General features: G+C 42.7%; 1 protein-coding gene across 1 annotated transcript in view; it reads left to right on the top strand.

Moving 5' to 3' along the window:
- Positions 1-12,078, top strand: part of LOC121320055 (thyrotropin-releasing hormone-degrading ectoenzyme-like) — an 83,405-nt gene that overhangs the window by 8,280 nt on the left and 63,047 nt on the right. Inside the window, exon 3 of the mRNA XM_041258209.1 lies at positions 4,645-4,771. Coding sequence (XP_041114143.1) covers positions 4,645-4,771 — 127 coding nt within the window. The remainder of the gene's footprint in view (positions 1-4,644; positions 4,772-12,078) is intronic.

The following is a 12,078-nucleotide window of genomic DNA, read 5'->3' as shown; positions in this document are numbered from 1 at the left end:
CAGTAGGTACAGATGTTTGTAAGTGTGTGCACTTATCTGCAGTAGACTACATGTTACTGTTTGAATGAACTCAATTTCCATACTAGGCTTTAGTGTGATAGTGGGAGTTCCCTTGAGCTGTACTCCCTACTGTTCACCTTCACAGCAAAGTGGACTGGGGAGAGGGTTCACCTATCTGTTAAAAGACCAATTCCTACCCCAGAGGTGGCTTAGATACAGAATTATATGCAATATAAAAAAGTACAGTGCAGTAAAACTAGTGCAGCAGGATTAATAGATTTTTTTCATAAACGTTTCACCATTATTGTTAGTTATTCACTATTTTAATTCCATATACATGCATTTTGTACACGCATTACGTTGTAGTGCATCATAAACAAGTAACAACACACTAAGATATGTTAAACTTTAGGAAATTAAATGGAACATAATATCCCTACTGAAAAGCACTGTGTACTTCTAGCAGGGGGAGATCTGTGCTGACTCTGCTGGTGTGTTCACAGGGCTGCAGGAAGAGGGCGGCAGTCGTCCAACAACCGCCTGTGAGTCATGGCAGTGACACGGAGAGGTGGGAAAGTGGGTGTGTGGACTTTCCCCCTCTCTGAATGGCTGAGAGGCGAGTCTTGGCAGATTGCTAGCCCTATAAAATAATGCTCTGCTGTTTTCTCAGGTCTGCCCACTTAGACGCGCTGAGAGTGCGGAAGCTGTGGTCCAGGACCGAGAATCAGCCGGGAGAAAAAGAAAAGGAGTTTCACAGCGAGACAGTGAGAGTGGGGAACCCTCGGGCAGACCCCGGAGTATTGTAACAGAGCAGGCTAGTTAGCTGGAAGTGTAGGACGGTGATCCAGGTCGCACGGGTGGCGGCGACTGGGATATAGCTGTTCAAGTGCAGCATCTTTTTCTTTGTAGTTTTGTTACTGTTTTATTTTCCCTGTTTCTTTGTGCCTTCTGTTTTGAATTATTGTTTCGAAGCACCTGCAAGGGCGCCGGTATTGTGTACCATCGCTTGGTATTCCCGTGGATGAAAAGAAAAAGAGCGGGCGAAAAGAAAAAGAGCCCCCCAAAATAAAACTGGGCACCTGTGCGGTGTTGCCAAATCCACCTTTCTGTCTCCCGTCAGTGAATTACCAACCACCCTTACACACGTAGTGTCAGAAGTGGGATTCACTGGCATTGCCCCAACCAGTGCATCTACAGAAGGAGCAGACTGGCAATGGATGCTACCCAGTTTGCCGCGATGATGGACCTCCTGCGACAGACGCTCACCGCGGCAGTGCAGGGGGCGGCTAGACCCGCAGCTCCAGACCACTCCCTACAGAGACCCACCAAATCGATGGCCGAGGATTGACCTGACACCAACTTGGAGGTGTTCGTGGCCATGGCGATCTCGGCCGGATGGCCCCAAACCCAGTGGGCTAGCGCTTTTGCTCTTAAGGGTCTTTAATAAGACCCTTAAGAGCATGTTGCGCAGGTTTATTCGTAGTGATGTGTGTTACTGGGACCAGCTGATTCCTCCCCTTCTCTTTGCGATCAGAGAGGTACCCCAGGCGTCCATGGGATTTTCACCATTTGAGCTGTTGTATGGGCGGACACCCCGGGGTGTGCTCGATCTGGTCAGAGAGATGTGGGAGGAGCAGCAGGACAATTCGACCAATACCGTCTGGTATGTGTTGGACCTGCGTAAGTGTCTTGAGTCTGTTGGGAGATGGGCGCATGACAATTTTCAGCAGGCACAGCACAGACAGGAGACACAATATAACCGAGGAGCCCGGTTGTGCACATTTCAGCCGGGGGATAAGGTACTTCTCTTATTACCCAGTTCGAAACTCTTGGTAAGTGGTAAGGACCCTTTGAGGTTACACGCCAGGTTGGGAAGGTGGACTATGAGATCTGCCAGTTGGAGCGATGGAGAGAGAGACATATTTATCATATCAACCTCTTAAAGCCTTGCAGACGTCACGGACCTGGGACCTGATCTTTCTGTGTTGGCAAGAAAAGGATCGGTACAGATTGCTGAGAATCTGACACCAACGCAGAAATGTCAGGCTCACGGTCTGGTGGCAGAGTTTCCTGACGTTTTCTCTTCTGTTCCAGGGCAGACTCGAGTAGCACATCATCACATTGATATTGAGCTGGGGGCGCTAGTTCGCCAGAGGCCGTACATATACCTGACCGTAAAAGACAGATAATAAAAGCGGAAATTGACGAAATGCTGAGACTGTGGGTAATAGAAGAGTCCCAAAGTGACTGGAATAGTCCGATCGTTTTAGTCAATAAGCCAGACGGGTCAACTCGATTTTGCATTGATTTCAGACGAATCAATGAGAAATCGAAATTTGATGCTTATCCGATGCCCTGGGTAGATGAGTTGCTGAAGCGTCTAGGCACAGCTCATTTTATGACGACACTGGATTTAACGAAGGGGTACTGGCAGATACCCCTGACTCCGGAATCTAGAGAGAGGACGGCGTTTTCAACTCCCTTCGGGTTGTACCAATTTAGGACCATGCCCTTTGGGTTGCATGGAGCACCCGCCGCTTTTCAGCGGATGATGGATCGCATCTTGTGGCCCCATCAGCAGTACGCCGCTGCTTACATAGATGACGTGGTTATCCACAGTGAGGATTGGCCGAGTCATCTCTGTAAGGTGGCGGCGGTGCTGCAATCCTTGCGGGAGGCGGGGCTCACTGCTAACCCAAAGAAGTGTGCCATTGGGAAGAGTGAGTCGGATTATTTGGGGTATCGAGTGGGGGTGGGCCAGATCAGACCGCTGGTTGCTAAGGTGAAAGCCTTGGCTGACTGGCCGGTTCCTACATCCAAAGCCCAGGTGCGCTCTTTCTTGGGACTAGTGGGTTATTATAGAAAGTTCATCCCGAGCTTCGCTACCCTCGCTGCTCCCTTGACAGACCTCACCCAGAAGGCTGCCCCAAATACGGTTTAGTGGACGGAGTCGTGCCAGAGGGCCTTTCTCGCCTTGAAGCGGAGGCTTTGTAGTAAGCCAGTGTTATGCAGCCCAGATTTTGGTAAGAGGTTCACCGTGCAGACGGATGCGTCAGAGACAGGTCTCGGGGCAGTGTTGTCGCAGGAGGTTCGGGGAAGCGAGCACCCAGTCCTGTATATCAGCAGAAAGCTCCTTCCCCGCGAGAAAAATTATAGCACCATCGAGAAGGAGTGTCTCGCCGTCGAGTCACTCCGGTACTACCTCCTGGGGCGACACTTCACCCCGGTTACAGATCATGCTCCCTTAGCATGGCTTCACCGGATGAAAGATAGCAACGCCAGAATCACACGGTGGTACTTGGCCTTGCAGCCCTGTGCCTTCAGGGTAGTCCACCAAGCAGGAAAGCTGCATCAAAACGCAGACTTTTTCTCTCGGGAAGGCATGGGGGTGTAGGATTTTCGAATGAACCGGTGGTGTCATTCTGAGGGGGAGGATATGTAGCAGTGGGAGATCTGTGCTGACTCTGCTGGCGTGTCCACAGGCTGCAGGAAGAGGGCGGCAGTCGTCCAACAACCGCCTGTGAGTCATGGCAGTGACATGGGGAGGTGGGAAAGTGGGAGTGTGGACTTTCCCCCTGTCTGAATGGCTGAGAGGCGAGTCTTGGGAGATTGTTAGCCCTATAAAATAATGTTCTGCTGTTTCCTCAGGTCTGCCCACTTAGACGCGCTGAGAGTGCGGAAGCTCTGGTCCAGGACCGAGAATCAGCCGGGAGAAAAAGAAAAGGAGTTTCACAGCGAGACAGTGAGAGCGGGGAACCCTCGGGCAGACCCCGGAGTGTTGTAACAGAGCAGGCTAGTTAGCTGGAAGTGTAGGACGGTGATCCGGGTCGCACGGGTGGCGGCGACTGGGATATAGCTGTCAAGTGCAGCACCTTTTTCTTTGTAGTTTTGTTACTGTTTTATTTTCCATGTTTCTTTGTGCCTTCTGTTTTGAATTATTGTTTCGAAGCACCTGCAAGGGCACCGGTATTGTGTACCATCGCTTGGTATTCCCGTGGCTCTGTTTACCATCGTTGGTAAGCAGACCACGGACCAACAGCGCCATCTGCGAGCGAAAAGAAAAAGAGCCCTCCAAAATAAAACTGGGCACCTGTGCGGTGTTGCCAAATCCACCTGTCTGTCTCCCGTGTCAGTGAATTACCCACCACCCTTCCACAGTACTTTACGCATCCTGGTTCCTTACTCCCTACATGAACGCCCACAAGACTACTTGGTTCTGGAGTTAGTGGTTGTTTAAAATCATTAAATTCAGCTGCTTTTCTGCATCTGGGTCATGCTGCTTTGATCCTGATGTTGGTACTGATGTGCAGATCAAATGTAGTTTAATGTGCTGTAAAATGCAGGGTTCCACCAATGTTTAATTTACTCATTCAATGACTAGCTTAATCTTTGGTAGATGGAAGCTACATTAAAGCTTGTGCACACTTTTTGTGACATGCTCACTGTAGTTGATGCAAAGATTTTCAAATTTACAGGGGGCTAAAGAAGCTTGAGTAATTACAAGTTCCTGTGAGTTAATTTTAGAATGAAATATTGTCTACTTGACAGAAACATACAAATAAAAAAACATACAGCTGACCCCATGGCATTACCGAAAATAAATAAACCCTAATGTTTCCTTTTTTCCTTGTATTTTCTATGTAGATACGGCTCTATGCCAGGCCTGACGCAATCCAAAGGGGATCGGGAGACTATGCGCTGCATATCACAAAGAGACTTCTAGGGTTTTATGAAGACTATTTCAAAGTGAAGTATTCCCTACCCAAACTAGGTAGGCTAACAGGTGCATTTTTCAGTGCATGTCTGTGTGAATGTATGAGAAATGGGGTTCATCTGAAAGCGTTGGTTTCTTTTTTTATGTTCTGGTGGTGCATGCTTTGAACAAACAGAATGGCATTTCATAAACATGCTGTTACTGTACCCTGCAGTCTGCGCTGCTTTGAGGTGCTGCGAGGTGGGAGGTATCTTAGAGCCCATGAAAAGCTAATTACCTGTTCTTCAGCTACAGTAGTGCTAGTTGTGCAATCAATTATCAGACAGTTAATAATCAATATTGCGTTGAGAATACTTTATTATTCAATAGCAAGAGGCAAAGAAAGAAGTGTGTAGACTCTTCACAGAGCCTACAAACAAGTAAAAACATCCATGTGCTAGTATAATAATATATACATCATAACGTTATCGATCGATGAATGCTTATTTGGGGCTCGCAACTTTCATAGCCTTACAAGCCTTTTTGCTGAAGTCTGAGGGGCATCTTTTGCCACTGTTCCAAACAAATCAGTTTCAACTGCTCAATAACTTGAAGCCTGCTCCTATTCCTAACCACCTCAACTCGATATCTCGATCTGACTTAGTGAAGATATTCTGAGCAACGGTTTATTACATGCTATTCGTGAGAGTAATATTGAAACTAATACTTACGGTGGGCACTACTGTACAGTATATGCCAATGGTTTTAATGAGCAAGCCCTTTCTCATGTTTGGAACAAAAATGTATCATTTTTCTAGGAACAAAGCTATTATTGCCTGTTTTCAATCCAAGCAAACTCTTTTGGTATCCATGAATAGGGGAAGTATGTAAAAAAAAAAAAAAAGTGGTTATATAAGGTGCCATCTGGGTGATGGGTGCAGGCAGCAGTTGCTTGCCCTCAGGAGCATTAGGAGAGGCCCTGCTGTCCAAATAAACTTACAAAGACATGATGGCGAGAGCAAGCGGAAAATATGTGATGCAGGAAAATCTTTTTGCAGAGCCCTTGAAACTGTTCCAGAAAACCAAAAGGGTAGCTGAACTGCCGGCATTCGGTTGCCATCCCAAGTCTTTTTAAATCGACAACAAGCTATCAACTGTTGTAGGGAGGTCTTCGGGTGGAGAGCGGGAGGCTGTGACACACGCAGCTTCTTAAGTCTTTCGAGACGAGCTTGAGCTAGTTCTGTTTTACAAGGGAAGCAAGCTGTCATATACAGGGGGCTGATCATAATTACCCACCTAACTTTAACTTTGGTTTTGTTGGTACAGTACTATATTTTTAACAGAAGTGGTATTTTAATTCAGAACGATATGATTCTGAAAATTTCACTTGTCAAAAGAGAAGACTGGATAATCAAAATGTTATCCATGCACAGAACTGCTTAAAATGTAAACGCAGTGCAATTCAGCAAAAGATTAAAAAATAACAGCAACACAGTCTCCAGAATTAAAACCATATCCAAAGTCAGTATTCAAAATTGCAGAATATAGTGCTCAATAAGGCCTGAATTGCACAGTTCACTTGCAAATGAAAATGCACAAACACAACTAAAGAGCACAGATTTAAAAAAAAATGCATCACAGTATCTAAAACTGTTCACGATTAACTTTACATTACCGTGCCTTGTCTCGTTGGCTTTGTTTTTGGAGGAAGCGCTGTGTAACTGCAGTGCAAAGTAAAGACAGACTGAGTTGCCATCCTAGAAAAAAAGAAAAAAATGTGAGCTGTGATGGTTAAACAAGTCAATTTTAAGAATGAAGAGACGCGCTTTGCATCAGAAGACTGGAGACAGAGTCGCAAACCGCGTGTGACGGGTAAGTGCATTCATTTGTTACGTATATATAACGGATTGATTTTATTCTTAATACAAGGATGGTAAAACGTGACTGATGTGTGTCTGAGTGTCATATATCGGAATACTGACTGTATAACCCTTTTTTTCATTGTATTGTCCTGTGCTGTATGTATTCAACTTTATTAGGTTACCTGCTTTGGTAAAGTACTACAATGTGTCCTAATTTTGGTGCCTGGGTGTTTCTTACTTACATTTTATATCTGTACATGTAATGCTGCCAGGACTTAAAAGTAAAGTAGCTTTTCAGGAAATGGATGATAAATAAAACAGTACAGTCCCAGACACGGTAACAGAGTTGATTTTCAAAGAATATTCCTGTGCCAGTTTCTAGACAGATCTTAATCTTGCAGTCTCTTTAATTACAACTTCAGTGTGCTGCTAAATGTTGTGTTAAACTGCTTGACAAACATCTACTGATAACAGTGCCTTCATCACATGGATTAGGTGCTAAGAGTTTGCTTTAATTTGTATTCTTTGTTCAGTTGCTGTTGGTCAGATGAGATTTAAATAGATTGATTGGAAGAGTTATATAGGTGTTAACCTCGCTTGTAAGAACTGAAACACAAATGGGCTTCTCTTTTGAAATAGCTCTTCATAATTGTATTGTTTCTATAGGTTTTACTTTCTACAGCCATCAAAAACAAAACGTGACTGTGACAGTCTGTGAGAGGAACGCCACAGTATCAGTCCTCTTCATTTCCACCTGCAGCAGACCAAAATTAAACTGGTTTAAATGGACTCCAGGTCGTCCGGTCTGTAGTGAGTGACTAATGAGCTCCCAATGCAAATTACAGACCTCGGACTGCAGAGAAAATAATACCACATTCCCAGGACCTTAATAATGTGCAGCCAACACACATGATTGCCATTCACTCTATTCCCAATGACGTTTCAAAATGTGATGATCTCGCATTATTTCCGTCGTGTGATTAGGCTGAAACAGAACTGAAGGCTGTTAATTAATTGTACTGTCAGGGAAATATTGGATGAATGTGAATGCATTTTAAAATGGGAATTACATTGTCGATCCTTGACCTTTGTTTAATACCCGTTGAGGGTTGGATTGGCGACTGCAGATGGATCTGAGGCCAGTCCCAGTTGGATATGAGAATGAGATGAGATTGTTTGTTTTTTTAGACGGGTTTCGTGGTGCAGATGGAAGCATGCCATATTTTTTTTGAAAGGGGGGGTGAGGAGAATTAAAGGTATTGGTTAGACTAGATGAGTCAGACTGCCAAGCAAAACTCTTTTTTTTTTTCTGAAGCACACCTATTCCCTCACTCATTCCTGTGTGCTTATGAGACTGACGTTGCTTTGACAAAAGTTGCATTCAAGGCAGCCATAAAGGTTGTGCCAGCGGCTGAATCATTAGTGTTGCTTTTAAGACTTCAAGATCAGGCATGCTTGCTTGGCCAGTGAGTTGTTAAAGGCGACGGTTGTTAATTTAGCTGTTTGTATTTTTTATTTTTTTTAATGTTTAAGCTCTTACTTCTGGTTATCTCACTACTACCGTATTCACACGTCACATGTTTGAAATGTGTTTTGGAAGGAAGTCAATGGCAATCAACATGTTTGCAATGTCTACCGATCGCAGATCGTGTGGATATGATAATAAAGATTGCACTGCAACTCTGCACTTTCAAGCTGCCGATGGAACCCTGCTGTGAGAAACAGATCTATCAAAATCAGTCGGCACTGTTGGGAACAGACTGAATCAGTCCATTGATTAATTCCAAAATACTAGCAATGAACAGCCGTCAATCAGTGTCACAGATAACAGTCACTGATCTCTGTTGTATGGAGGCCAAATAAACAAGTGACAACTTTCACAAAAAAAAAAAGTTAATTTGATTTGCTGTTTTTGCTGGTTGGTTTTTATAACTGTTCTGAGGTGAAGTCTATGAAGAAGCATTATGTGCAACATAATAATAATAATAATAATAATAATAATAATAATAATAATAATAATAATAATAATAATAATAATGTCTTAAATCAGCTGTGTGCTCCTTGTTTGTGGAACTCTATTCTGGTTGACATGAAGCAGGTTGAAATATTGGATTCTTTTAAAGTAAAAATTGAAAACCTGCTTGTATAGAAGTGGTTGCAGCTGGAGTATATTGTACATATGAGCCCTCTTGTTTTCTTTTTAATTTTGTACAGCACTCTGGGATGCCGTGGTGCATTACAAATTAATTTGTGTTCTAAGGAAGCAGACAATAAAGATCACAAAGTAAACCTGCAAACCACTGGTCTGGCTTACATTAATTGCCTATAAACATTATTTCATGTAAAGCTGAATTAAATGCGATTAGAGCTACAAAAAAAAGCTAATTATCTATCTAATTTGTATTAACACTTACAAAAGGCACGTTGCTATTTCGGCTCAGGTCCGAAGTATATTGGAGTTCATATGACAGGAAGTTAATTGGCAATTTGGATATTTTTACAGCTCTGCCTTACTTAGAACCAACAGCTTTATTTACTACAATGGCTGTTTTCAGTAAGCTTTGTAGAGGTGATACATAGTCTTCTCTTTTAGAGTCCAGTAGACCACATTAACATCGATACACCCCTTTTTCCCCTTCTCGTTTGTTTTTCCCCTATCGTTTTCACAATGAAAAAAGCAGTGTTTATTGACTCAATAAAGCTAGGTGAATACATACCAATAACCCTGCTATTACCAAATAGAAGCTGTGGTGGAAAAAAGGTGCATTGTGCAATCTACGACCTCTGGAAGGCTCTTAACGGCATGATTTCATTGTGTTGGCTTTGAAGACTGCCAATATAAACTAAAATGTAGCATTCAAGCTGAAACAGATTGATTCCTCCTGATTCCAAAGAAATCCAGTTATATATATATATATATATATATATATATATATATATATATATATATATATATATATACACACTTGTTGGAAACTAGGTGTTTTTCATAATTGACCATGCTTTACGTCGTATACGTTTCTGTAAATACTTGAAAATGAAAACACATGTTACAATATACAAAACATAAGGAGTATCAAAGCAATGTTCAAGAAAATTGAAAATTGTCTCTAAATCTTGGATTCCTTAAAATAGCCACCCTTTGCCTTAATAACAGCATCACAAACACAAGGCATTCGGTTAACAAGTTTCAGCAGGAAATCATCTGGCATGTCTTCCCAGCTCTTCTGCAGCAATTCCCAGAGATGTAGGGCACTTGTGGGTAGCTTTGCTTTGACTCTTCTGTCCAGTTTGTCCCATACAAATTCTATGGGATTGAGGTCTGGAGACTGGGCGGGCCAGGTCATTAGATTAAGTTGTGCTTCACTTTCTTTGTTCGCCAGATAGTTCTTGCACAACTTTGAGGCGTGTTTCAGGTCATTATCTTGCTGAAGAATGAAGGACTGCCCAACTAGCCGTAATCTTGATGGCTTGCCTCTGAAGTATGCTATGATAGCCATGTTGGTTGAGCTTGCCATGGACTTGGTAAAGATCACCAACTCTGTCACCAACAAAGCAACCCCAGACCATGACACTGCCTCCTCCATGCTTGACTGTGGGAACCACACATGCAGAACTCATGCGCTCACCCTCTCTGTGTCTTACAAATACTTGGCGGTTGGACCCAAATATTTTAAATTTTGACTCATCGTCCATAAGACTGACTTCCACTCCTCAAACGTCCAGTTTCTGTGTTTTTTGACCCAGGCAAGTCTCTTCCTCTTATTCTGCACTCTTACCAATGGTTTATTTGCAACAGAAATCCCCTTGCTTTGGGTGACCATTTCATTGAAATTGACAAGATTTATATTTTCATTTAAAAATTACATTTTTGAATGCAATTCACTTATGATTATCAGCTTATGTAAGTACACGTATCACATAATGAAATATTAAGTGTTTATAGACAAGTTTATACAGTTAAAAGCATAGATAATCATGAAAAACCTGGTTTCAAGCAGGTGTACTCAAACTTTTGACTGGTACACTGAATAGCAGCACTGATTAAGCAGTACTGCATATTCTTCTTGTCCAACACACTGGAATACAAACAACCTGCCAAACAACCTGCTCATTTCTTGTTCAAGAGGATCTGAATCCTTTTGATTAGAATTTAAAAGCTTGACAATTGTTTGCCTTTATTTGAAAGCTGGCAGGGAGTTTAGCACAGCAGCTTGCGCTGTATTTCAAGCAGATTATTACCTTCTTTATTGGAAATACCAACAGCCTTCAAAAGTGCAAAATTGTAAACAGCACGATGTTTGGATTTGCTGCCGAAATGTATTGTTTTCGGATTTGAGAAAAAAAAAAACCACAAGGATCAGAATCAATTTAACAAAGGCTTGCCTGACACGAAGGTTAATGTTTTGCTCAGGCATTTGATTAATTTTAACATAATGCTTGTGGTACCTTTGAAACCTTGTTAAACTCTGTTACTTAACTAATGTTTTTGTTTAAAGCACTCCCATTTTTCTTCTGGCTTTTAAACTAATCCCTGTGGGCCACTTTCCCAGCCTAAAGCTGGACCCCAATTCATCACTTGTAAGACTACTGGAAAAAAATTGGATCAAGTTCAGTAACAGCTGTAGGAATAAAAAAAATGGCAAGGTCCCTTTTCTTCTACATGCATATTTCATTTTAAATTGCTTGGAGAAGGTTTTGGAAAGCAAAGCTATGGTGCCAAGTCAGTATGGTCCTCAAAAAATACAGAAACACATAAGCACAGTTTTTTATAAACATTAAAAAAGAATAAAACAGCGTGATGTTTTATAACATGAGAATCCCCAGTGACTCACGCAGTAAAGGTTCTGCCACTGGGAAAGCTGGGCAAGTCCAATCTTTCTCTTATAGGGTCTTAGCTGAAGACCTACAGGGAATATGTGTTGATCTTTGTGCTCCTGCAGTTTTAGGAGAAAGAGGTGCCTGAGCAATCCACTTGTAGACCTCCCAAGCCGAGTCCTTGCCTCCCAGGTTCAGCTGCTTGCTAGGTGATTGGCTTGGCAGCGTGAAGGGAGGTCAGCGTAACAGTTTCTTTTTTTAATTAAACAGAATACATTAACCACATCCTGCAGCATTTGCTTTAGAGATCGAGGTGGGGTTATCTGACTTTTTCTGGGTTACGATGAACCATAGGGACACATGCAATACCGAGAGCACATTTTGTTGCACAACGTCAATATTGCTAGTGCTTGTTGTTCATTGGGGGGGGTGGGGGGGGGGTCACCATGAAGAGGTGTACATTACCATTCTATATTCCTGTAGCTGCTACGCAAACTCCCTCCTTACTACAAAGATAGAATTGCCTTGTTGTCTCAAACTGACGGTCTGTCTGCGCAAGCTTTCTATGTTTCTGTACACAACACGTCATTACTCGGACACAGTCAAAGGAGAGGATGTCAGACAGGCACTGTCGCATACATGCAGAAATTACCACAGAAATAAAAGAGAAATGGACATTAATGAAAATTTGATTCCTAAACGTCA

This window comes from Polyodon spathula, chromosome 8, assembly GCF_017654505.1.
Source record: "Polyodon spathula isolate WHYD16114869_AA chromosome 8, ASM1765450v1, whole genome shotgun sequence".
Taxonomy (NCBI): Eukaryota; Metazoa; Chordata; class Actinopteri; order Acipenseriformes; family Polyodontidae; genus Polyodon; species Polyodon spathula.
Note: the sequence above shows the minus strand (reverse complement) of the source record. Positions and strands in the feature narration are given on the sequence as shown.